Here is a 25,678-nt window from a genome sequence, read left to right as displayed (position 1 = left end):
GGACCCAAACTAAGTATTAATTTTTCCCCCCTCATTGCTTTCTCTGATCAACAAACACTATCTCTTACTGAAATTCCATATCTCCTGTGCATCTCTGCCATCCCTCTTTTCAACTTCTCAACCCGATTCTCTTGAGCCCCTCGTCATCATGTCCGACATCACTGAGACTAAGCCCGACCCCGCCATCTCTGCCTCCGAGACCAAGCCTGAGGAGACCACCCCCGCCACCGGCGAGGGTGAGAAGTCCACCACCGAGGCCGTTACTGAGACCGCTACTGAGACCGCCGAGAAGGCTGTCGAGACTGCCAAGGATGCTGCTGTGAAGACCTCTGACAGCATGTTCTCCATGTTTGGTGGCGGTCCTAAGAAGGAAAAGAAGGAGGATGCCGAGGAGCCTACTGATGAGCCCTCCGGTTCTTCCAAGGCCCAGAAGGCCAACGATGAGGTGAGTTTGATACATTCGATGCTTGTTGCATCGACTTTTGTTCTTGGTGGCGGGATCTTGTGCCCCTTTCACCAGATAGTGGGGTCGTCGCAACCAAACCATACTATCCGAATGCCCGTTATCATTCTAGCTCCGCGCATATACTGACCATGATGTTTTAATGTAGGATGAAGTCGAGGAGTCCGTCGATGTCCACTTCGAGCCCGTGATTCGCCTGACTGAGAAGGTTGAGACCAAGACCAACGAGGAGCTTGAGGAGCAGTCCTTCAAGATGCGCGCCAAGCTCTTCAAGTTCGACCGCGATTCTAAGGAGTGGAAGGAGCGTGGTACCGGTGATGTCCGCCTGTTGAAGCACAAGGAGAACCAGAAGACCCGCCTCGTCATGCGCCGTGATAAGACCCTCAAGGTCTGCGCCAACCACTACAGTGAGATTGCTCCCCGGTCATAATTTCCGAAGAATTCCCTATGCTAATATGTATATTCAGTCGTCCCCGACATGAAGCTCAGCGCCAACGTCGGCAGTGACCGCAGCTGGGTCTGGAACGCCGCCGCCGATGTCTCTGAGGGTGAGCCCGAGGCTCAGACCCTGGCCATCCGTTTCGCCAACAGCGAGAGTGAGTGGTTTTTATCCCAACTTGATGTTGATCTCAAACTAATTGTGGCTATAGACGCCAATGCCTTCAAGGAGGCTTTCGAGACCGCCCAGGTTGAGAACGAGAAGCTCTTCAACGCCGAAGAGTAAACAACTCTCTTCTCTCATCACCTTGCTGACTCTTTGAGGATGAGGATACCAAAGTATCGTGCACTTGGCATCTCAAGGCATTTGGATCCATTATCCTGGGGCTTGATCTCCAAAATCACCCCAATTTCGCCCCTTTGACACCGTTCTACCCAATCATCACTCCCCAATTCATCCCATTCCCACCCCATCCCCTACGACGCGACGAGCGAGGCAGCAGTTATGAAGATGCTCCTCACATAGCTATTGCGAGCCATGCAGTCTACGAAATGGAGGGCAGTTCCCTAACGTCGGTGCTCAGAAGTAGATAGACATCTCCCCATCGAATATACCTGCACATCACCCCATACCCTGAAGATATCTGAAGAGAAAAAGAAAGGACACAAGTAACGATGAGTATGTTTAAGAAGCAAGTGTATTTCAAAAATAATACAAAAATTGTATCATTCTAGAATTGAAGAAGAAAATTCCTTTTCACATTGTCCTTTCATTCCTGAACAGACATGGTTGCAGATCCCAAGGTGAACAGGAACAAAGTTATGGGGAAATAAATTTGTTTCTAGCTGTAACCCTTTGATCCCAATAGTTGTCAAATTTATTTTATTGTAGCGGTAAACCAGTGAGAAAGTGAGAGAGTGTCGAGGTCAAGTTGAACATGGTGGGAACATAGTGGGCAGCCCTGGATAGTCCAAGACCTCTCACCTCCCTGAGCTTAAATTCACCGCTTCATCAATTGCTTCTAGACTATCAAGAGATCACCACTATATACCATTTCTTGCCTCAAGAGGTATTGTCCAAATCATGATTTACCATGCTCATTGCTCACGCCGATAGACCGCGCAAACTTGTCTCCGGGACGCCCACCTCTCCGCACGTCAACGTCCCCTTTCGGCCTCAAAACCTTAGAACCTCACGATTCTCTCAAGTGACGACCAGAAGTCGCCAATAAAATAATCATGCCTGACGTGAGTATACTAACCACCCCCTACTATCGCGAACTCGCATCTACGGTCTAAGACTGTGGGTTTGTCGAGCCCAAACCTGGTCTTTTCTCTGTTTCCAGCACAATTAAGCTCGCATACACTAACACTCCTCCTCAATAGGTCAAGCGCACTGTCCGTCTCATCACCGAGCAGAACATTATGTATGCGCCTACACCTACCTTCGTCTTCCCTTCCTTCACAAATTCCGCTCTAAGAACAGCGCCTGAAGCTACTGTCTCCTCCCACAATCTCCTTTCAACGCCATCGCCATCTCGGTCCTGTGACTTGCAGGATGCGAAGATAGTAATGCGCTCAAGGATGAAGACGGACGCAGCTTCCCACCGCCGTTCTTCTCTTCCAACTCCCCCCACACCCACCCCTACCTATGCACACAACACACGCTGGATTGGACGCATTGGCTGACTTGGGCTCTTTCTGCACCATAGAGATAAGCCATCGGAGGTCGAGGGCTTCCCGCAGCGATCTTGGCATATCGAGGTCTGGCTCGTGAACGAGAAGGGCGCCTTGGTCCCAGCAAACATCTTCGACAGGGTCACCTATCACCTGCACCCCAGCTTCGGTGAACGCGCTACGCAGGGTATGTTTTGGTCCATATTATTGGTTTTTCCGATCCGGTCTCAGCGACGCGTGGGTTATCTGTCGATTCAGAAATCCCACAGCTAGGAAGATTTGATCGCTGTGGATTGTTTTCAGTTTGGAAGCTAACGTGGGATCATTCTGCTCTAAATAGTCTTCAAGCAACCACCGTTTCGCATTCAGGAAGAAGGATGGGGTGAATTCGATATGTCTATCGAGCTCACTGCTGACAAGTCCTACACCATTCAACATGACCTGAACTTCGCCCAGACCCGTTATGAATCTAAGCATGTTCTCGTGAGTTGCTGAAACCCCCGTTCGAGAGGAAGTATAGTGTTCTGATCAATGGCGCTTTTGTTGCCCGTGCAGACTTTCAAGAACCCCAAGCCTGCTTTGATGGCTGCGCTGCGCGAATCCGGTCCCGTCCCCGGTGACGAGAATGGTATCAAGAACAAGCGCCCTGCTGTTGGCGAAGAGAGTGCCAAGAAGAAGAAGCGCACAGATAAGAATGTGAGTTTGATTCTGTGATATAGGAGCTGGGATTGGCAGAGAACTAACGTGCTTTCAAGGTCGACATGGACAAGCTTGCCGATGGGCTTCAGAAACTGAACGAAGATGACCTTCTGCAGGTTGTGCAGATGGTTCATGATCACAAGGCGCCGGATTCATACACAAAGAACGATGTTGAGCGTAAGTTCCTATCTCTCTGCCCTCGGCCTCGGGTATATCAGAGAAAAGATACCCATGGTCTTCCTCTGCTTTCTAGTAGTTTACTCTGAACAAACACTAACCCTTCTCTCTCATCTGCAGTCGGAGAATTCCACGTGGACTTGTACACTCTTCCTGATGCGTTGATCAAAATGCTCTGGGATTTCACGGCGGACCGCGGAGCTCTGTAAGGAACAACCGAGCGAGCGGAAGAGGAGAAAACCAGGCGTGGGAGTGTTTATTCTGTCTTCTTCTTCATTTATTCTCATCTCTCGAGTCTTCTTCGCTTCTTTCTCTACTATGTACCCTCGGTCACCCCACGACCATACGTCTAGTTACTTCGATATCATGTTTTTTTCTGTCTTTGACACGGGGAGTTAGTGGACTACCGAAGGAAATTGGATGGCTCTTTTTTCTTTGTCTTTTTTTCTCTTTCGCGTTTCGATCGTCTTAAAATGCGAGTATTGCTTTCCCTCGGTGGGGGGGGATGGGATGGACTTTGTGCTTTTCACTCACCTCGAGAGAAAGACAGGTGGAATTCGAGAACTCAGTAAATGAGTTCTTTTCGATGCTTTGCACAGGATACTATGGATCTTATACCAATTCGAAACTCAGTTGCACTTGGCACATGTGTCTTTGATACTCTTGCATATGAGGGAACATACATTAGACAACTAGCTGTACAACGAAAGAGGATAGTGAGCACCCCTCATATATTCCGTGGGGCCTGTCAGGTGGCTACTGAACCCCCAAAGTTCAGCCAATGACTTGATCCATTAGGTGTAAGCCTGCATGGACCTCAACAACTTGGTGATGTTGAAATCCTTGTGTGTATAGGTACGACACGACCCTCTGCGCGATCTCAGGCGGGCTACGGAGAGATAGGGGTCAAGGATTGGAGAGGAAGAGAAGAAGAGGAAGAAAGATGCGGGAGGCGTTTTATAGGGTCACATTGCCACGTACCTTCCTAGGTTGGACAGCCCTTTGCTCTTTCCACTTTTGCATCTCGGTATTACAGTGGCAGGTGACCGTATGAGCCCTATAGGCTACATAGTATATATTCTGTTGTCATTGTAAAAGAGAATGAAGGTATCTTAGTCTAGTCTGAGAAGACTACTAGAGAGAAGGTATAGTAACGTAATAACAGCATGGGATATCTCGAGTAAATCAACATCACGCCCGGCCCCCGCCGGGCTGGAAATAGTAGGGACATAATCACACAAGGAGAGAAGAGAAACACATAGTGCCTGATGAGACACGACAAGATAGTAACCAGACCATCGACGAATGCACCCCTTTCTAGTGACCAACGCCGTTTCAAGATATGTTTTTTTTAAGTGCAGATAAAGCATCCAACGTTAAGGAAATCGGAGACAAAGGAGGATGCAGGAGGAGAGTGTTTGAGGGAATGAAAGAAAAGACAAGTCAAGTCATGCAAAGAAGATCATGCAGGAACAACCGAAACGCTTTGCTGCTATGCTAGTAGATGTTGACGCTGAAAACATAAAGCAAATAAGAGATCATAGCACACGGTTCCTGTAATCATTTGTTAGTATACGTTTCAATAGGAAATGAACGACAGCCGGTGAATACGCACAGCTTCAACAAATCCTCGAGGCTGTCAGCACTGCAGCTACGGCCGCGAGGAATGTTGTGTAGGACATCGATGATGGTAGCAAAGACATCGCCGCCACGGTATGCCAACAGAGCGGGGGCTTTGATGTGATCCATCTCCGCGATATCCTGGTGCATCTTGACGAAACGGGTAGTAGGCTGTCGGCGAGCGATAGTGACAAGACATTCCTCGACGATAGCACTGTCATCACACTAAAGAAAAAAAAAGAAACAAATTAGCAACCCCAAACCCCGCAATTATAATTTATACCCCAGATCAATTCCACATACCTCATGATCATAGATACAGACAACAACAACCGTATCAGAAGTCACCTTTTCGATAGCATCGAGATACCCCACCGCATCAACGGTCTGAACCGACCCAAACCGTCTACCCCGCGGACTGGCACGACGAGTACTCCGGTCCTGCAGTTCGTGCATGCGCGATTGGCGCCATTTATTCATGAAGCGGACCTCGTCATCGTCCTCACTAGTCGAAGACTGATCGCCGCTTGCGAGCGGGATGTCATCGCGAGTAGACTTTGAACTGTAAGAGGCGCTGTTGGAGTCGAGCCCCGCAGCGCTGAGGAGGGTGCGGCGGAAGGACTTTTTGCGGGCACGCTCGAAGGCTTGAGCGTCTGCAATGACACCTTTGGGACCTGTGTTGGCTTCGTAGACGGTGTTGGGGATGTGGTAGTTTGGGGTGCGGGAGGAGACCATGTCGTCTGCTTCCTCGTCGGAAGAGTCGACTGTTTGGCGGGAGCGGAGGCGGGAGGAGGTTTCGGGTTCGTCGTCGGAGAAGTGGGGGTCTGAGTCGTTGTCTTCTGGGTGAGAGGTGAATTGTGAACGGTTACTGTTCACCAGCTGGTTGAATTCTTCTTGGGCGGACATAGTGAAAGAATAGGCGTTTTTGTAGGTGAGGGAGGGAATTTAAGTTGGGTGATCTCGTTTGGTATGTTTCGGGTTTGACAAGGATCAAGGATCAAACATAGGCTATTCGAAGGTTGGCCCCTGGTGTTGGAACGGAGAGAAGGCTGAGGTTAGTAGAGATCGTCGTGAAAGATGGCATGGAAGTCATGGAAGTTCTGAAACGGTGAGGTCGGGCCGCCCCTTTTTTTGTTTCAGGTTTGGGGATCCACCGAAGAAGTATGCACATATATCAAGTTGATATTCTTAGTTTCTTTGTATGACTACAATGCTATTTCCTATTCTTAGCAATTGACCTTAGCCCTATATCCTATCCCTGTCCTTTGAAGAGAATCCTCGATGGTATAATGTCTGAGATAACGCAGCCGCAGACCTCGAGTCTACTAAAAAGCAATCCAAGCACACTATTATTCCCCTAGTGCCTCGTGTCTACGGGGAAATACCTACTTTCAGGTATGTACATACTCAGCCCCATTCTTTTATGTAGATCTTTAGTCTTCACTGGATATTTTAGGCCTAGACGTTGCTATTTTCTATCTCTAGGGCGGGTACGCTCGTGTTCCCGGTTTGGTTTGAGATGTAGGGATCGTGGACCTGTCTCGGCAAGTAGCGTATATGCTTATTATAAGGATAACCACAGGGCTGATCCTGTTGATTTTCTTATGTCGGATGAGTCAGGGCCCTAGCACCACCTTTCTTCTTCCATTATCGGTCTAGTACTTATCCCTAGGATCAGTGGTCGATTCGCCTTTCCTTCTTTCATGTCAGAAATCCGGGCTGATTCTGGGGTGAGCTACGTGTGAGGCACCCATGAATGTCAATTTCGGTAAGAATGAGGCAGCGACTAGTCCAGCGAGGCAGGCGGATATGCGTAGCAGGCCTGATATAGGGGACAGGCTGGGTTGTGTGACGCTGGGAGCGTGGAGCCGAAGGTTGGAATGTATATGTACTATCACTACTACTACCTCAAGCCATTGTTTCAACTTTCTCAAACATGATCTGGGAGGGATGGTACATTCTACTCTACGGCTGGACCGAGATTCCAAGACCGTTAAATCATGTCCTATGTCTGATGCTCGCCATGCTTGCATTGCAAAGAGCAAAGCAAAAAGCAACATGGCCCGAAACTGTCATCTTCAAGTACGAAAATGGAGAATCGATGAAAAAAAAAAGTTCACAAATGGAAATTGGAGCTGCTCGAAACATTATCAAAACCCGACACCAAAGAATCCCAGAGCAAGAGATTCCAACGCAAAGACAGTAAGTACAACAGACTCTTTCTTTAGAGGAGACACAAATAAGGGGGGAGAGAGATTGGGGAGAAGAAAGGAGAAATAGAGAGAATAATCAGGTAACGCAGAGGTAAGTCGGCGAAAGGAGATACTGGCCGGAGTCCGGCAACCAGGTCCTGCTTTTTGCCTTCGCTAACGACATACATGTCGAGACCCATGTGGAGGTAATCCAGAACGAAAAAGTAAACTGAAGGGGGGATAAAGAAATTCAGAAAAAAGAAAAAAAGAAAAAGGGAAAGGGCGTCATCGAGAAGTCAAAGGGGGAAATCGAAGGACAAGAGATAGGGGCGACGGAGAAATCGTCAGATGGATTGACTGGTTCCAACATTTCCTTCTGCTGGCTGCAGTCACTGTACATCCGTCGACAACCAAAGAACTCATCGCGCTCTCATGTCCAAACAAGTATTGTGTTCATCGCTATCGTTTGTTCGCCGGGACATCGTCCCATGACGCTCACATCCACCTCCATCACCTTCCGTATCGCATGCGACGATGTCTGCGCCGCGGGTAGTGTATTATCGTGGGAACCCAATGGGTGCCCCGGTAATTGATTATTATCGTACAATGGCGGAGATTTGGACCATCGAGCCTAAAAAATTCGAAGAAGAGCATTGCAGAATGATTGACACGGGGTATCTTGCGTTTTGTTTTTGTTGGTTTACCAGGCCCAGACCTTGAGCTGTATGAGAGAAAACCAGAGATTAGTAAATGTATTTGAATGAAGAATTGCAGGCAAACTTACAAGGGAATCCCAAGATCCAGTGCACAGACTGATGCCATCGTTGCTGACCCCGAGACAGCTCACACGGTTCTCGTGGCCGCTCAAAGAGCCCACCTTGTCGCCACGCAGAACGTCCCATACCTAAATGACTGATTAGCATTTAGTCCCTTTGTTGGGAGAAAGAAAGGCTCATACCTTGCACTCGAAATCATCGTAACCGGCGAACAATAACCGGCCGGAGACCGAGAACGCAACGGAAGTGATACCACACAGAACTTGGTCGTTCTAGAAAACCAAATGTCAGTTTTTGTCCAAGTATCTCGAGCGAAAGATAATTACCTGATAGGTGTTAAGCTCGCGGTCGGCACGGATATCGAACAGACGGCAGGAAGTGTCGTCGGAACCAGTACCGAAAGCATTGCCGTCGGGGAAGAATTGAACGGCATTGATATCGGACTCGTGGCCGGCGAATGTCTGGACAGACTTTCCGGTACGAATATCCCACAACTTGGCGAAAGCGTCGCATGCACCGGAAACGAAGATGTTCTGGTTGGTTGGGTTGATGCTGATCGACATCACGTCACCCAGGTGGTCGGCGAACTCGGTGACCTTGGTTCCAGACTCGATATCCCACAGCATACAGGTCATGTCGCCAGATGAGGTAATGATGCGGCGGTCGTTGATGAAGCGACAGCAGGAGAGATATCCCGAGTGTCCGGAGAGCTCGCGCGCGACACGAGTCGGGCCTTCGCGTGAGGATAGGTTATAAATCGAACAAATATTGTCGAGACCACCGCAAGCGACGTAGTTTCCGCTCGGGGCGTAGGCACAGGTCATGACCCATGACGAGCGCAAGGGAATCGCATGGACCTTGTTTGTGGTGTAGGCATCCCAGATGATGAGCTTTCCGTCCTGTGAAGCCGAGACGAGATGGCGCCGATCGGTGGACCAGTGCATGGCATAAATCTTAGCGAGGTGACCTTTCAGCGTGCGTCGGGGCTTCATTCCAATTCGTGGTAGAGCATCTGTTTGGTTCTGCGCGACTTGACCGACTAGACGAAAAGAGAAAAGTCAGTACATTGAAACACGTCTCCCAGAACGATGCAGCTGACAACATTCTGGGAGAAGAAGAGGAAAACCTCAAAACATAACAATGGGTGTCGCACGGGAGGTATCGGCCAGCTCATCCTTTCTGCGCTTAATCTTGTCCTTCAAACCCTCAGCTTCACGCCTGGCCGCAGTGATCTTGGCCTGCATCTGTTCACCGCTCATATCGGCCATTTTATCGAAATGATACCCCGGAGACAAGCAATCGGAAAGATTGGTAGAGGGGGAGGGAATGGTAGAGAGGGGGCTATGGAGTGAAGGAGAGAATCGAAAGGCGGAACCTGGGATAAAGCGCCTCAGGCTTGGTTCATAATACGGATAAAAAAGACTCAAAAGAGAAAAAGGGAGGGGGAAGAGAGCCAACGGGATCAAGAGGAACAGACCAGAGAGGAAGAGAGAGAGAGGAACAGGGGGTGACCCCCCGGGCCGAGCGAGGAGGTCAGCATATTACTAGTGGTAATCAGCAAATGAGAAGAAGGTACCTTGATTTGCTATCATTTTGTATGAGGTCACAAGTACTTTCTTGTTTTTTTTATCGTATTTGCATGAAAGAAATTTGTTACATATATGAAGTGCATACATACTCCATACTCCATACTCTATATATTTCTATACATCTTTAATTTCCATTCTTTGTTTTCAAAAAGTTGGCATTGTATATCTTCTGGCTATATTAACACTACATTTCCCCCCCGGGTACCTGATGCCGGTCTCTCCCAAGGTTTCTTTTTTGTTGATATCCAAGAACGTACACGCACATGTCCAAGTACTTATGTTCTTACTCCGTATGGAATACTCAAGTCAAAAGTTCAACCTTCATGATCTTACGAGGGAAATGAAATTGTGGCGTTGAGGATCGGGGTGCTAACACCACTAGCCGCCACAGGACTGAAGAACCACACAGTCAAACCACAGTTATTTGTTATGTACTGAAGTAATTCAGATTTACCCGCGGCTCTTGAGAACTTGTATGACTCTGACATATCAAGTGCCGTATAACATGCATTGTTCACGAGCTAAATTGACTCCCTTGCGTCCCCCTTTTCAGTTTACAAAGCAATTTTGAGGGGAGCTAACGGAGATTGGATTATCCTGCGTATCCAACCTGGACATAAAACCAGTTTAACACGTTGTTAGACACTAGAAAGGCCTAGAAACAGGGTACTTTATATTCTTATAATCAAGGAAGTCTGAATTTGGAAATGTATTAACATACGTTAACATATCCTTACCATCCTTCACTCTTAATCGCTTCAACAGTCTAACTACTCCAGGTCCAAGCTTCAAATATGGTCTTGGAGCGTTCGTAGGCGCACGGCCCTGTGGCTGACCCATTATCTTGGTCTTCAAATACCGGATATTGGTCATTGAAGGGATTTAAATGACTCTCGAGAATATATTGCATGTTATTCTTGGAAAGTCTACAATGGCGTCAACTAGCGAGGTATAGTACACACGTTGTATTAACCCTACCCCAGAGTGTGCCACTTCGGCTTCATTGCCGTTCTGGCGGGTCCAACCGTTTCCCGTACACTGGTAAGTGCATTTCATCTAACTGAAAAATGAAATAAAGCGCGAGGATCTTTTTCTCTGAACAATCCGGCATTTCAACCTGTCTATCCCGAACAATCCATTTGTGCGGCCTGGGCCCCCTTTTTTATTTCGGTAATCTTTGGCTTCTATCACTCTTCGTCGCGACGATCATTATTTACCATATTGCAGGCTTCTTTTCGGGACAGATCGGCTTGATATTGGTATTTTTTTATTTTATTTTATTTTTGGCTCTGTGTTTATTGACTATATGCTTACCATTTACCTTCTTCACACATATAGGGATATCTTTGTCAATATCCATTTTCTCTACTCATCACTCCGTACACTCCCTATGGATACTCGGAGAAGTGCCAAGGTCTCCACTCGGGATCTTCAATATGGCGTCTGTCATGCAGATGCTCATCGGAGATTTGCAATAAGATTACTCCGTATTCAGTACTTGGATATGTCTATTAGGCCACAAATAGGCAACCGAGCCAGTCTCGTGGAATCCCGACCCCCCTCTCTTGGTAAAGGTCCATTGGTTCTAAGACCATGATTATCTCTCGGCCTGACATGGGTTAGTCTGTGTGTACAGTCATGATCCAAACCCCCGACCAAAGGGGTGACCTCGTCTCAGCTCGGGGCTGCAAGGCACTCACCAACACCGAGATGATAAAGAGATCAAAGTCTAATACATTGTTTGAGTCATGATGCTTACTAGGGTTTGAATCTGAAACGGATCTCATCCTATACTGTTAAACGTGAGCAGTCAGATCCTGACCCATGTTCTTAGTGAGAAGCTTTGGGACTTTGGGAATTATACAGCATTGTACGCAAGCAAGCCACCCATGAATAGAGAAAAAAAAAAAAAGGACAGTCAATATCTGTGTCACCATTCCCACGCCCTCAGCTTCAGGGATGAGCTTCAGCCCAACTCAAGCAGAACCAGTTATAGTTTGCGCCATATCACACGATACACCAAATCCCTGCACTGAGTCTTCCGACTCGAGAACGACATGATGGAGCTTATCCCAGAAATGATTCCGATCTATCCATGGGGCTCTGCTGACGACGACCAGCTTGAGGCCCGTAACCCGCGGAAGGCAAGTTCTGACACTTTCTTCTTTCTTGAGGAAATATGTATGCAAATATCACGTGAATTATGCATTTTCTTATATCTAGGTACTTCTAAGCAACTGGCGTCTCTCTTGTTACTCAAGCAGGCGATCGGAAGTCGATGTATCACGAGTGCGTATAAATTTCAAATGACACGATGTCGATGCCAGTAGGCTGTGGACACAGGTTCAACTCGCAGTTTTAACTCCTTACACGGAATTGTACCGGTGACCCGATAAAACACTGTCTCAAATGTAGGTGTACTCGCCAGCTATGAAATAAGAAATTTACATATCAACGGATGTTGAAAGACATGTTACAAAGACTCCGGATAGTTCATTATATCCCAAACGGAGGATTGAAAGCCTAATACGGTCCATTGAAGATTCTCTGGGAATATATGATGATAATTCTTTGCTATACCGTAAGGAGTATATCTTTTATATCTCGCTACACTCTAGCAATCAAATTCTGCTTTTCTATTAGGCAGGGGCCATTTGCGATGGACCGAGGTGCCCTATCTCTATAATCAAGACGGTCAGAACTAATACGAATGTAGAGAGTATGCATATGGCACAAGTGGACCTCGCTAGCACTGAAAGAACTCCAATAGTGCATGTACACAAGCACCGTTGTCAGGTCGAAGCTTCCAAGGCTCCCACCGGCTGTGGACCGAGAACTAAGCGTTGACAATTCTGATCCTGGACTTTGTCTATAGGGCTCGGCACCAAATGTCGAGGACGGTTAGAGCTAAACTAGTCTAGTGGGGGCTGGGGTTATGAACCATGAATAGGCGTGTTATTCGTACAATGTATCATCCCCCCTAATCGATGTAGCCGCTATTGTTTGCTAGTTTCCTCGAAGCCCTACTTTTAGGATGAGATGAAACGAACGAACTTGAACCCCCAGAAAGAGTTCAAGATGCAAACAGGCGGGTATGGACTCCCGGCAGTTCGTAGGTGTTCTAATCTTAGTACACCGTCTGTGCGCCACAGAGTTGCAAGCGCGTGTAAACCCTGTCAAGATGTGATAGAGGTTCTTGGGGGCCAATGTTATCACTGCGGGGATATTCGATTGGTGCTCGGCAAGTTGCTAGGAATAGTTTGTTGCTAAGTTTAAACTTCTCAAAATAAACTACCCTGTGTATGGCTGATGAAACGGCATCAAGGAGTATCAGAAAGGTGATGGAAACACTTGACTCCACTAACAACCATCAGGGGCTAGAAGATCCAGGCCAGACGGGACATTTTCCAGATTCCGTTTCACGGGCCGTTTCTATGAAATCTATTTGGATTATTCAAGGGGGTTCAAAGTTCACTTTTTTATCAATCCATAGTGGCGGAATGTATATCATACTTCGGGAGATATGCAATGGTCAGCTTCAACATATAAAGTCAGCATTTAGTTACTTTCTTTGATCTCGAGACTCGGTCATTAGTTGTTTTAGGCTGTTGACGTTGACGAAATTTATAACATAGATGTAACACAACTCATTCCTGGTGTCGATCCAGCATACTTTGTTATGAGGGTTCCAGGGACAGCAACTAAGAACGGCTACTCGATCTGTAGGGAAGTCGGTCCGAACTTCCTCTAGTCAGTTCTAGTAAGAATAAAAGACCGAAGTTATTCAAATATTTCATCCGAGTCATTGGTGGATTGTGGTCATTGCTCAAGATCTACAGCCTCCGCTCGTGGTGCCATCTGTCATATCAGGCCGCATTGACCTGGAACGTTTGGCAACGATCATCTCTGGTGGGCCTATGTACAAGGTACAATATACATCTTTTGATCTGACATAAATGAACCGATGTGGCAATGTGGTATGTGAAGAAGGATATGTAATGTCAAGTGGCGACTCCCGAGGTCGGTACTCAATGTAACAGATGATTCGATAGAAATATAGATATGTAGTAAAAGAAGAATAAGATCAAAATCCTAGACAAAGAAATCATTCGATATATAGCGCAAAAAATGAATGAAAAAAAAATCCGTGGAAAAGGTGGAAAAGGTAATATCCCAAGGTGGCGCCAAAATACATCGGGTACAGCGAGAAACCCATATTTGGTAATATTAAGGAGGCACCTGACGCTCTCCGCTTTTGCCTTTGCAAACTTCCTCTTCTCACCTTATCCCCCTCCAATCCATCTCTATCAAATCCCATCTATCTTGCATTTTGCATTTGGTCTCTCTTTCATTGCTCCTTAGCCTCAGACTCGGATTTTCTGAGTCGAGACCCTTTCGCCCCTTCTGGTCATTGGGTATTGGTATTTCCATCTAACCCCATCATCTCTTCATTGACCTGATGTCTTTGGATTGATTCCTCTCAGTGCGAGTTTTTGATCAACAGTAGGCATCCTATCTGGGAATTCTACATCGAAAGGTCATCTTTTTGCATTTGATCCATTTCTGGCCGCCATCTTGCATCGATACTGCATTGAACCCTCGCTCTTTCATCACATCCCCGTTCCTTCATCATGCGGGAAGTCAATTTTAGCATTCCCAATGTGAATAAGGCCTCGGTCAACATCACCACCACCCTCTATGACCGACGTGCCCTTGATTGCACATCGACTTTACCGCTCATCAACTCTCTCAACCATCTTGCATACCTCACAACTTCGTCCGCCCGGATTCGTGACATTCTCACCGTCGACGGTGGCATCGAGCGACTAGTATGCATCCTCAAAGAAGGACGGAGCAAGGATTTGATGGAAATGTGGAAATGGAGCCTCGCCTTTCAATGTGTTGTCAACATCGGCGTGCGGGGCTCTGAGAGCGTGAGGACCAGAGTGGTGGAAGCCGATATGGTCCCCGTCATTGCCACCATCCTGAACAACTACATCAAGGTAGTGGACAAGGTGCGGTCGCGGTCCGATCCCGATACCGAAAGACAAACATCTTCCAGGCACTCGAAGCCCAGCACCAGCCGAGATGTCTCCACTCCCACCCCGATGGATGCAGATACCCAGACCGAGTCACACCCACAGGTCGAGTCACATCAACCACGTCGACAAGCCCCTCCGCCGAGTATCGAAATTCCCCGGCCTTTTTACCAAGATAGCCAGCCCAATGACTCCGATGCCATGGACCTCACATCTCCTCCTCGTGTCCCTATGACATCCCCTCCGGAGCGCAGCACATTTGGCCAAGAAGCCCATAATCACCGGTCCAACGATGGGCGATTCCCACGTGCTAGCGTTCGTCTGCGGTCAATGCAACCTCTTGCCACGGCTGTTCCCTCCATGGATACCACAGATGGATTTGGACTACGTCCTGTGCGTGATGCCGAGCGTCTTCCTAGCATGCTTCCTGGTTTGCAGGTTGGGATCGTTTCACAACCCGACTCTCCGACCACACCAAGTGGCCCCCTCCACTCACAGCCTCGCAGCCTTCCCCAAACAATCGCCGCCCGACAACGTCCTTCCATCCGTCAGCAGCAGTCCACTTCCGGCGAATCGGATGATGCCAACGGGGAAGATTTGACTATGGGAGATGATAGCGCGATGGGGCAGCCCACTGAAACCATCGTTGGACTCCCCAACCGGATGGAACTTGACGGTGTTAACGAGCGGGAAACAACAATGCTAGATGATGTCTCCACCGCTCATGATCTGACCGTCAATGATCCCTCTGAAGAGGGCGGCCCAGAAGTGGAGACCTTCAACATTACTCATCGTTCAACTGTCGACGGTAGCATTATTAATAACGGCAACACACAGACCAATGGCGGACTAGGTCTCTCTCCCACACAAGCCACCAACAATCCTAATTCTCCTACTCTCGCTCCCAGCCCTTACGCCTTGTACCTCCGTGACCGCAATGCCCCCGCAGCCCAAGGAGTCTTGACAACCATGCCTCGTGATGAGGATGTCTTGATGTCCCTTCAGCTACTGGCGTATGTCTCCAAATACTGCAACCTACGATCCTACTTCCAGTCATCCCATCTTGTCCCCAAGTTGAAGATTGATCGCGAACTCCACCTTTTGGATGAGAATGCTGATTCTTCTTCACCAATTGATATGTGCGAGGAGGAAGACGAGTACCTGCTTCCTGACGATGTCAACATCTTCCCCCTGGTGGAGAAATTTACTGTCCGACACCACTCCAAGGACATGCAATACTGGGCGTGTGTGGTCATGAGAAACCTTTGCCGTAAGGATGAGGCGAGGGGTGGCATCCGCCAATGCGCCTACTACAAGTGCGGCAAATGGGAAGAATTCCAGCGTCAGTTCGCCAAGTGTCGGCGTTGCCGTCGCACCAAGTACTGCAGCAAAGATTGCCAGAAATCTGCCTGGGTATACCACCGGCACTGGTGCCATACTACCCCTTGATACGACCCGATGACCCCAGAGGAGTTTTATTTCGATTTCCATGCATACCGGCTCGCATAGCGTCATATCCGTCTTGCGTCTCCCTTCCATTTGTTCCAAGGTTCCTCTTATGCATGGCATTTCAGAATCTGGCGGCGTTTCCATTTCGACCCGAAGATACCTTTTACATGTCTAGCCTTTTCATATTCCCTTTCTCGCACAGCTTGCCTTCCGTCTTGATTCATTGTCGTGGGCCCTCACTTGCGAGCCCTTTTTATTGCTCATATCCACATTTGGCCATTTCTCATGACTGTATATCTCATACTAACCTCCATACCAGGGGCAATATTCCCTTTGCCTTTTATATTTTGTTTGTTTGTTTTCTTTTCTTTTTGGGGCCAATCTGTTTTCTCTCATAACTAATTGCGCTATCACGAGTTTCCTATGTCAGTAGATGGGCATTATTGCCGATAACTTAGGCCGCCTCATGGTCATTTGGGGCATTTCATTCTGGTGCACATCCCATCTACGATTCTGATTTATGTCCGGAGGACCTGTCTTTATGTGTGTTTACACTTTACCACAACGGCCCAGGCGTTTACAATTTATTCCCAGTCGTATGAATGACTCTGTTCACATTTACTCAGAAGACCCATAAGATATCTACGTGTGGCCTAATCCAGCCTTACAGAGACGGAGCGCCGCAGACTGAGTTCCTGAACCTCATGTCAACATCCGTGCAGGTGGATTCTCACTCATTTTTAGTAAACCCATATGTAGCCTCTAACCTCGACATGAGATGTTCATGCGCTGTCAAAGGTCTCTTCCCAGGTACCAAATGGCCCGCCCCACCCCCAAACCCAACCCTCTCATCGGCAGGAACACCCCCAGGCCGCTCCCGATGCGCGGCGACAACCCCACTAGGAACAGGCACCAACTCCGTTTCGTCAACCGGATGACAGAAATACACCAATGTGTACCGATCCTGCGGATTCGGACTCCGCTGCTCGGCAAGTGGGAACACAACCCGGTGCACTGTTGACTTCAACAGCCCATCCGTCCAATAACTCAGCAAATCCCCAATGTTCACCAAGATAGGGGGAATGGATACCCCTTGGCCTCGGCTGCGGGACCGGGAACAATGGGAACAGGCGCCCAGCTACCCTCCGGTGTTAGTATCTCGAGACCTGGCTGGCCGGGACGTTGGAAAAGGAGGGTTATGCTGCCGTAGTCGGAGTGCGCGCCGGCTCGCACGTCCTTGTCGTGTTTGTAGGCTGCCGTTGTTGGTGAGAAGATTGATGGGTAGTAGAGGTACCGGAGGATGCTGCCTGTTGGGCCTGTGCTTGGGTCGTGGCGGGTTGTGAAGAAGTCTTCTGGGATCTAGATTGGTTGGTATAAATATTATATAGTTGAGTGGATATGCCACTGGTGGTCGATATATAGATCTGGTTTGGTCACGTACCTCGAGACCTAAAGCAAGTAGAGTCAGGATCCGAGTGCAGGTTTTGTTGCAGAGTTCCCCGAAGTGGTTGATCTCTGCTTCGTGGGGGCTTAGTGAGGGTGGCAGAGGCTGCTGGGCTTTGCCGTCTTTGAAGTCGCCGAAGTTCATGGCTCTAGTTTGGTGGTCAGTTTATGGCTGGGGGGACTTGAGGGCTTGGACAGATGTCTGCTTCATACTCTTTGAAGTCTCCGGTCTATCAATTGGTTATTTCTAGCATTAGTCTCCATCGTTCATGCCAGAGAACTGGTGAGTCAGAGCCATGACCTACCCGCTGATGCTCAGGGTCGAGGGTTTCTATATGCATTCCAGACCAGCCTCGGTTCTATAGATATCAGAGTTAGACTGAATGTATTTATCTGTTTGCCATCAATCTTGTTACAAACATTCGGCTGGATTCGGCATGTTTCCTTCTCCTCTGCGGGAGACGAAAAGAACTCCTTTGACTATAGAGACGGTTAGATGCATGCTTATATCTGTCAATTGATCAAAATGTAAGTCTTACCAATCCAAATGCATCGTCCACATCCTTCACGGTGAAATCGGTTCCTTTGCTGTTGACATACAGGAAACCATATTTTGCAGCAGCATCCAGCATGGCCTTCCCCACGGCAGGGTCATGGGGATTAGAGATGTCAATGACAGGAAGCTCGATTGGGACTGTGGTGTCTCCCATTTTGAAGAATAACTAGAAATGGGTTACTTGGAAGTTAGGGTTCAACGTTGAAGTGAATATATAGTTGTGGATGGAGTTGAAACCGCTTTTAGCGCACATGTGATTGGGCCTATCGTGTAGCTTCGAGATCACGATAATGAAATTCGATCCAACCAATCTAATGACTCGTTGAATAGCCGGCTCCAGTCACTTTTCTGGGTCAATTCCGAGCTCAGGCGAGATCCGACGTGCAAAATGGGCTTGGGACCCCGCCGATGTGTCATTTGTCCCCGCCTGTATGCGTACCTGTGCTGGAGATAGAAACATGCCTAGATGCCTAATGATACTTAGTAAGATGAATATTACCTACCTCAGATATTTAGACCAGTTTGTTATATACTTCATACTCTATATACTATAGAAATACTATATGTATTCTATTGTGGATTTTGTGGATTTGTGGGACTGTTTTGTTACTATTTAAACATATTGGAGATGACTTCATTATAAGTCGTACATTCTTCTATAGATAATAGATTAACAGAAACATAAATCTATGGAGCTGAACATGAGATAACTAAATCAAATACCAGACAAAATACTCAAAACTACAAAAGAAGTGGTTAGAAACAAGACTGATGTGATGCCTTAAGAGGGCAAAAAAAACAAAAGGGCCAACTCCAACTCCGCCTTCCCCCCCTCGTGATCTTGCTATCTCCCATTCCGACAATCCAAACAGTCCCAGCTCCGATTCATCATATCCGGAACACGGAGCTTTTAATCCACTATTATCCTAGCTATAACCCCTTGTTCCCACCTTCGGGCTTTGATGCCCGGCGTTGCCGTGCTTTTAGCCTGTGACAGACAGCTCCAGAACCATGCCGAGTACACAGTACAGCTCCACAACCCACAATCGCACCAGCTAATCTTTTGTTTTGACTAGTCCGTCCCCTTGATGAATGGGTTGTTGGCCGCACCCAGTCCCTGCCCCTCTCAGCATTGAAGGGTGCCGTTGTTGGCATCGATGCGTCGCACTACATAAACCAGCATCTCGTGAACCAGTCAACCCGGGAGGCGCTTCTAGGCGCATTAGGTGGATTCCCATTCGCCTTGAGGACCAACATTGAGAAGGAACTACAGACTTTTAAGACCCTTGGTGTCGCCACTATCTTCGTCTTCAATGGTTTGGAATTCGGCAAGAAGGAGTCGCGCACCCAACCCGCAGCGTCGCGCTCATTCGAACAAGCTTGGGATCTTTACGACCAGCAACAGGCAGACCAGGTGGTCGATGCCTTCAGCAGTGCTGGTATGACCAATTACTATCCTTATTTCAATCTCTCCCCCGTGGTGGGCCTTGCGGGCCTTTATCGTTTTCATTGCGCACAGCGAAGCTTCCCAATGATCGCTGACACAACCGAACCCTCAGGCACCCCGCCCCCGGAGACCCTCTTCAAGTTCCTGCAACGGATTTTAGCCCAGAACGGAGTCGAATTCATCGTAGCGCCATACAGCGCCGCGGCTCAGGTGAGTGGTTACCCTATGCACCATGGTTGGATTGATAAGTAGCTAACCGACTTCTTTAAATAGCTCTCTTACCTCGCCCGTGGTAGCAACCCTGTAGTGGATGCTGTCTTCGCCCCCTCCGAAGCCCTCTTGTTTGACCTTGACAAGCTAGTCACCCGTATCGACACCGAGCCCGCGCAATTCTTCTGGATCACGAAGCAAACCTGCCAGGAGGAGCTGGGCCGACTTTCCAACGAACAATTCCTGGATTTCTGTTTACTACTGGGCTCCCCCTTCCTACGCTCCCTCCCACTTTTTGAGAACCCTGCTTACCCCGGCAAGAGCCCCACCATTCGTGATGCGTTGCCGATGTTCAACGCAGCTGGACGCAGTGCATTGACACTGTGCGCCCAATTTGAAGAGGATCGCCGTATGCAGGAGCTTCAATACGCAGACCTGTATAAGCGAGCGTATATGATTGTGAAGCACCATGTCTATATTGACGTGGAAGGTCGAGTGGGTCCTATGGATCCAGACAATACCTCGTCGGATATGCATGAGCTTATCGGGCAGCGCCTCCCGGAGGAGCTGTACTTCTATCTTTCTAAAGGTATCATTGGAGCTGATGTACCTAACTTCCTCACAACTGGCGAAGTTCGCATCTCGCTACCGCTGGGTACCGAAGACACCGAGATTTACCGCCAACTTGTGGGTGAAATCTTGACACCTGTCCGCACCCAATCTATTTGCCTTCTAGCAAACTCGCTTCATCGATTCTACCAAACGAAAGTCATTCGAATTCGCCCGTGGTTCGATGAGAACTCGGAGCGCACGATCAACCTCAAGGGCATCCCATCAGTCAAGGACACCATTCATCCCTGGAAGATTCACGGCGAACAACTCCCCGAAAATATCAAGAAGCTCCAGGCACCTCGCGGGTCCTTTAAATTTGCTGTTCAGAGTTTAAGCGACTCTGACTTTGTGTCCAAGTCATTTGCTAATAAAGAAACACCTGTAAGTCTACCCATCGATTTGGCGTTGCTTTCAATGATTAACGGCCCCCAAAGGTCCTTTCATCGCAGGAGGATATCTTGTCTAATGTCATGTGGCGCTTCCTGCAACTACGTGGATATGTTGATGATAAGCACAAGCTCACACCGTGGGGCCAGTGTCTGGTGCAGGCATTATCAGGTGTCGATCCTTCGGATCACCTTGAGGAATCTATATTCATTGCTGTTGAGATGATCCGCCTGGGTCTCCTCAATACCAAGCGCTGGTTCTCACATGTATCTGGCGGTCCCATGAGAGGATCAGAAGATGACAAGACCTTCAATATGCTGGTTTCACGTGTTGCATGTGTTGCCAAGCTTCAACACAAGAGCATTGGATATTCTGGACCTCTGAGCCGTCAGCTTCTTTGCTACCGCTCTTTGATTTCTGAGGTGCGCTCTGCACTGAGGAATCTGATCGAGGTGGTACTGGCTGGTCTGCTGCTCAGTGGTGACGCTGATCGGGACCGCAACGACTGGACCGAGATGGCTATCAAGTATGTTCTTCCTAGGCTAGCTATCCCAGATCTGAATTGTTGTGTTAACCTATTCCCTTAGGCTTCCGTTCATTGATGATAACGACTGTGGACTTGGAATTGCGGTTCGGACTTACCTCGACGACCTGCCACTGCAGGCGAATCCGACCTCACCCGAGGCTCGAGCAGATGTGAAGGCGAAGGGCAAGGAGTGGTTCCAACACAGCGAGAGCTTTATTGGAAACTTGGATTTGGCTTTCAAGCTGTGGGATGCGGTTCGTATTGTCTAATGTTTGGTTGAATACCGATCAAAGGCTGATTTTCAAGATAGGTTTACGCAGGCACACAGAGTACGGGCAAGGAGTTTAAGGAAGCAAAGTTCTGGGAAGACGCAAACAAATGGCTGGCAGAGAGACGATGATATGGGCAAGCCTCGCCGGCAACACCAATCAACCACCGCGGGAATTCTGGGTTATGCGCAGCTTGCAATTGAAGTTCATGCCAACAGCTCCCAATCTTGAGCAAGAAATACGATACCGACAATTCTCCCGTGTATTACTAACTACCCAGGTAGCAACAGAGACAAAACAAAAGAAAAACGAACAAGAAATACGATACCACCCAAAATCCGAATAATAAGAACATAAGATATATTAGGTCATCTCGTAGCTTGGAAGTAGATGGATGTGATCTGCGGAGCTGTGGAGGCACCAAGTGGCCTCTTCGGCTTTGTTTGTCATCATCTCCCCGAGTTGTAACTCCGTCATCCACATTTCTTTGTGAACTACTTCTCCCGAAAGTTTACTCACACAAATATACACAATGGCACGCTTGAGCTTCCTGCTTGTCGGAGCTCTCTCGGCCCTCAGCGGCTTCGCCACTGCGAGCTCCGTAGTGAAAGACCTACTCCCCACCAACTTCGATGAAGTCGTCCTGGCCGGCAAGCCCGCACTGGTCGAATTCTTTGCTCCCTGGTGCGGCCACTGCAAGACCCTCGCCCCCATCTACGAAGAGCTTGCGCAGACCTTCCTCTTCGCCGAAGACAAGGTCACCATCGCCAAGGTCGACGCCGACGAGAACCGCTCGCTCGGCAAGCGCTTCGGTATTCAGGGCTTCCCTACTGTCAAGTGGTTCGATGGAAAGAGCGATAAGCCCGAGGAGTACAAGGGCGCTCGTGATCTTGAGAGCTTGTCTGCTTTCATCACCGAGAAGACCGGCATCAAGCCTCATAGCGCACCGAAGGCGGCTAGCAAGGTTGAGATGCTGAACGATGCTTCTTTCAAGACCGTTGTTGGTGGCGATAAGGATGTGCTGGTCGCTTTCACTGCGCCGTGGTGTGGACGTGAGTTGATTCCCTGATCAAACCTATCTCTGGTCCATCTCATAGATTGTGTTTACTAATTGTCCGACCTTTCACAGACTGCAAGACCCTCGCTCCTACCTGGGAAACCCTCGCCAACGACTTCGCCCTCGAGTCTGGCGTTGTTATCGCCAAGGTCGATGCCGAAGCTGATAACTCCCGCGCCTTGTCCAAGGAGCAGGGTATTACCGGATTCCCTACTATCAAGTTCTTCCCCAAGGGGTCGACCGAGCCAGAGGCTTACTCCGGCCCACGTTCCGAGGAGGCCTTTGTCAAGTTCATCAACGAGAAGGCTGGTACACACCGTGCCGTCGGTGGCGGTCTGAACAGCTTGGCGGGAACCATCGCTGCTCTGGATGAGATTGTTACTGAGAATGTCGCGGCGAAGAAGTTTGACAAGCTGGTGACCGAAGTCAAGAAGGCTGCCAAGGGTCTTCCCGACAAGTACGCTGAATACTATGTCAAGGCTGCGGAGAAGCTGAGCCAGAACGAGGGCTACGCTGTTAAGGAGCTCACTCGTCTCCGCAAGGTCCTGGCTAAGGGTGGATCGGCCCCCGAGAAGCTGGATGACATTCTCTCTCGCAGCAACATTCTCAGCCGCTTTGTTGGCGAGGAGAAGCACGATGAGCTTTGAGTGCTTTTCAGTATGATTTCTCGATGTTTGTATTTTTCTCTCTTGGACTTTTGGTTTAAGGCTCTAGTCACTGTGGTTCTAGATTAAGGACTGGAACAGCTACCAAGCATGGATTCGACGGAAATGTATTGAATTGTATACGAAAATATTGGCTTGATGCTGTATATTGTACAAATCGCTTTTTACCTTTTCAAGAATGCCTGAACGATTATGAACTACATCCACGTTAGTAGATGGGGGAAAAAAACAATGTTTCTCTGTACGAGTGTCCTCGTTTGATTGTAGGGTATCTATGAAATCGTAACAGCATAAGTATAAGTCCAGACACAGGCCAATGTGCTCATGCTACACGGCCGTTCAATGCAGACCCCAATAAAGCATCATGTATGCCATAAGTATATGTTGGGCTATTGGTACAGGAGTTCAGCAGAGCTAAAAAAAAAATGCAGCGCTCATTTCTCTCTTGCCAAAAACGCCACGTGAAAAAGAATGCACAAAGTCGGAGTATGGATAAGAGGCGTTCATATTTATTTTGCCGGACTCGAGGCGCCAGCCCCTGCAGCTGCTGTTAGAGATGCCTCTAGATCATCAAGGCGCTTGGTCATGTCATCCACTGCGCACAATATAGGTTAGTTCGCAGTCATAGGTATGAAGATGTATTGGTGGTGATGGTGAAGGATGATAGAGAGGTAGGAACGCACGTTTCCCGAACATCTCCGTGGAGACAGCGTCAAATTTGCTTTGGAGCTCATTGAGCAGATCGTCCACAGCTGCGGTGAGCTGACCTTGGGCATCGGAGTTCTGAGGTCATTTAGTTAGCAAGAGCGGCAGGTGGGGTTTGGAGCTTGTAGAAGGTATTTACCGGTTGTGATAGAAGAGACTCGCCCTCTGGTGGGGGAGAGAGCTTGTCCAGAGAAGGAGATTTGGAACCGTCGACCATTGTGAGACTATGTATACACTCGCTGTACAGACTGCTTGGAGGTATGTAGAGTCGAGAGACAGTTGACAGGCGGTGGACCCGATAAGGAATCCGGATCATGTGTATTTCCGGGATATTGCTATGTGTGGACTAGTGTGGTCTTATCGGTGGGGCTAGCCAGATCAGGGCTAGCGCGATTTCAAAAAAATCCCGTGGATTCTCTGATGCGGGTTTGATAGCAAGTTGCTTTCCTCTTTTCAATTCCTTTCACATTACCCAAAATACAAATTTTCTTTGTATTTTAACACAAAACAACAATGGTCAAACGAAGCAAGTTGCTCCAGGCCCTCGATGCCCACAAGGGCCGTGATTTTGAGGCTGAGAAGCGGAAGAAATTGATCAAGAGCGCGGAAAAAAGAAGGCCCAGAAGGCTTCTGCTGTCCCCGAAGACAAGGTCGTGGAGGATGAGAAGAAGGAGGAAGAGGAGGTTGCCAGCTCTGATGCCGAAGAGGAAGAAGAGGAAGAAGAGGAAGAGGTCGACCAGGACGAGGAGATGGAAGATGAGGAGGAAGAGGAAGAAGACATCCCGCTCTCCGATCTCGATGAAGACGAGCGTGAGGATGTCGTTCCCCACCAACGTTTGACAATCAACAACTCTGCCGCTATCCTCTCCGCCCTCAAGCGCATCTCTTTCATCGGCCCCCAGACCCCATTCTCAGAGCACAACTCCCTAGTCTCGAAAGAGCCGATCGAGATCGAAGACGTCAATGACGACCTGAACCGTGAATTGGCCTTCTACAAGGTTTGCCAGGTTGCTGCTACCCAGGCCCGCGGTCTGCTGAAGAAGGAAGGTGTTCCCTTCACTCGGCCGGGTGATTACTTCGCCGAGATGGTGAAGAACGACGAGCACATGGCCTTGATCAAGAAGAAGCTTTACGAAGAGGCTGCTAGCAAGAAGGCTTCCGCTGAGGCGCGCCGCCAGCGTGATCTTAAGAAGTTCGGCAAGCAGGTTCAGAACTCCAAGCTGCAGCAGAGACACAAGGAGAAGCGCGAGTTGTTGGATAAGATCAACACCCTCAAGAAGAGTATGTTCTCACTCTATCCTGCTCTAGATTTCTATACGTTTTGCAGTCGCTAACCTGATTCCTTACACAGAGCGCAAGGCTGATGGCTCTGCTCCTACCGACGACTCCAATGATATGTTCGACATTGCCATTGACGAGGCTACCCAACCCGACAAGAAGCGTAGCCGTGGTGATGGCCCCGGTGGCAACAAGCGCCAGAAGAAGGACGCCAAGTTCGGATTCGGAGGCAAGAAGCGCCATGCTAAGAGCGGTGATGCCATGTCCAGTGGTGATCTGAGCAACTTCTCCGCTAAGAAGATGAAGGGTGGCGCAAAGCGACCCGGCAAGAGCAAGAGAGCCCAAGCCAAGGGACGCAACTAATCGTTTTGACGTGATGGTTTATGTTGTGATATTGCATTTGT

General features: G+C 48.6%; 10 protein-coding genes across 10 annotated transcripts; 6 read left to right on the top strand and 4 right to left on the bottom strand.

Annotated features, from left to right (window-relative positions):
- Positions 1–148: 148 nt before the first annotated feature.
- N7500_000544 (Ran GTPase-binding protein YRB1) lies at positions 149–1,187 on the top strand (the record flags this gene model as incomplete). Its single annotated transcript, XM_056671690.1, has 4 exons — positions 149–445; positions 612–870; positions 931–1,059; positions 1,114–1,187. 4 exons carry the CDS (start codon positions 149–151, stop codon positions 1,185–1,187), a joined length of 759 nt encoding a protein of 252 aa, XP_056537263.1.
- A 953-nt stretch (positions 1,188–2,140) lies between these two features.
- N7500_000543 (putative transcription initiation factor subunit (TAF30)) lies at positions 2,141–3,663 on the top strand (the record flags this gene model as incomplete). The annotated part of the gene is made up of 7 exons (XM_056671689.1): positions 2,141–2,149; positions 2,288–2,328; positions 2,614–2,765; positions 2,919–3,061; positions 3,134–3,274; positions 3,334–3,454; positions 3,575–3,663. 7 exons carry the CDS (start codon positions 2,141–2,143, stop codon positions 3,661–3,663), a joined length of 696 nt encoding a protein of 231 aa, XP_056537262.1.
- Positions 3,664–4,992: 1,329 nt separating this feature from the next.
- N7500_000542 (phosducin family protein) lies at positions 4,993–5,980 on the bottom strand (the record flags this gene model as incomplete). The annotated part of the gene is made up of 3 exons (XM_056671688.1): positions 4,993–5,008; positions 5,070–5,299; positions 5,378–5,980. The coding sequence occupies 3 exons, from the start codon at positions 5,978–5,980 to the stop codon at positions 4,993–4,995; spliced, it is 849 nt and encodes a 282-aa protein (XP_056537261.1).
- Positions 5,981–7,516: 1,536 nt separating this feature from the next.
- On the bottom strand, positions 7,517–9,310 carry N7500_000541 (WD40 repeat domain-containing protein; the record flags this gene model as incomplete). Its single annotated transcript, XM_056671687.1, has 5 exons — positions 7,517–7,684; positions 8,051–8,170; positions 8,225–8,314; positions 8,369–9,081; positions 9,196–9,310. The coding sequence occupies 5 exons, from the start codon at positions 9,308–9,310 to the stop codon at positions 7,517–7,519; spliced, it is 1,206 nt and encodes a 401-aa protein (XP_056537260.1).
- A 4,952-nt stretch (positions 9,311–14,262) lies between these two features.
- samB (MYND-type zinc finger protein MUB1) lies at positions 14,263–16,119 on the top strand (the record flags this gene model as incomplete). Its single annotated transcript, XM_056671686.1, has 1 exon — positions 14,263–16,119. The coding sequence occupies one exon, from the start codon at positions 14,263–14,265 to the stop codon at positions 16,117–16,119; it is 1,857 nt and encodes a 618-aa protein (XP_056537259.1).
- A 730-nt stretch (positions 16,120–16,849) lies between these two features.
- Positions 16,850–18,272, bottom strand: N7500_000539 (uncharacterized protein; the record flags this gene model as incomplete). Its single annotated transcript, XM_056671685.1, has 7 exons — positions 16,850–17,165; positions 17,210–17,478; positions 17,561–17,711; positions 17,776–17,792; positions 17,868–17,921; positions 17,983–18,042; positions 18,102–18,272. 7 exons carry the CDS (start codon positions 18,270–18,272, stop codon positions 16,850–16,852), a joined length of 1,038 nt encoding a protein of 345 aa, XP_056537258.1.
- Positions 18,273–19,129: 857 nt separating this feature from the next.
- N7500_000538 (MKT1 family protein) lies at positions 19,130–21,700 on the top strand (the record flags this gene model as incomplete). The annotated part of the gene is made up of 6 exons (XM_056671684.1): positions 19,130–19,136; positions 19,195–19,775; positions 19,839–20,768; positions 20,822–21,300; positions 21,362–21,554; positions 21,611–21,700. 6 exons carry the CDS (start codon positions 19,130–19,132, stop codon positions 21,698–21,700), a joined length of 2,280 nt encoding a protein of 759 aa, XP_056537257.1.
- A 401-nt stretch (positions 21,701–22,101) lies between these two features.
- Positions 22,102–23,273, top strand: N7500_000537 (protein disulfide isomerase family protein; the record flags this gene model as incomplete). Its single annotated transcript, XM_056671683.1, has 2 exons — positions 22,102–22,621; positions 22,699–23,273. The coding sequence occupies 2 exons, from the start codon at positions 22,102–22,104 to the stop codon at positions 23,271–23,273; spliced, it is 1,095 nt and encodes a 364-aa protein (XP_056537256.1).
- Positions 23,274–23,800: 527 nt separating this feature from the next.
- N7500_000536 (heat shock factor-binding 1 family protein) lies at positions 23,801–24,213 on the bottom strand (the record flags this gene model as incomplete). The annotated part of the gene is made up of 3 exons (XM_056671682.1): positions 23,801–23,886; positions 23,975–24,074; positions 24,136–24,213. The coding sequence occupies 3 exons, from the start codon at positions 24,211–24,213 to the stop codon at positions 23,801–23,803; spliced, it is 264 nt and encodes an 87-aa protein (XP_056537255.1).
- Positions 24,214–24,509: 296 nt separating this feature from the next.
- On the top strand, positions 24,510–25,637 carry N7500_000535 (EBP2 family rRNA-processing protein; the record flags this gene model as incomplete). The annotated part of the gene is made up of 3 exons (XM_056671681.1): positions 24,510–24,558; positions 24,579–25,277; positions 25,348–25,637. The coding sequence occupies 3 exons, from the start codon at positions 24,510–24,512 to the stop codon at positions 25,635–25,637; spliced, it is 1,038 nt and encodes a 345-aa protein (XP_056537254.1).
- Between the last annotated feature and the right edge of the window lie 41 nt (positions 25,638–25,678).

Source organism: Penicillium coprophilum (genome assembly GCF_028826855.1).
Source record: "Penicillium coprophilum strain IBT 35676 chromosome Unknown utg000001l_segment0_segment0, whole genome shotgun sequence".
Lineage (NCBI taxonomy): Eukaryota > Fungi > Ascomycota > Eurotiomycetes > Eurotiales > Aspergillaceae > Penicillium > Penicillium coprophilum.
Note: the sequence above shows the minus strand (reverse complement) of the source record. Positions and strands in the feature narration are given on the sequence as shown.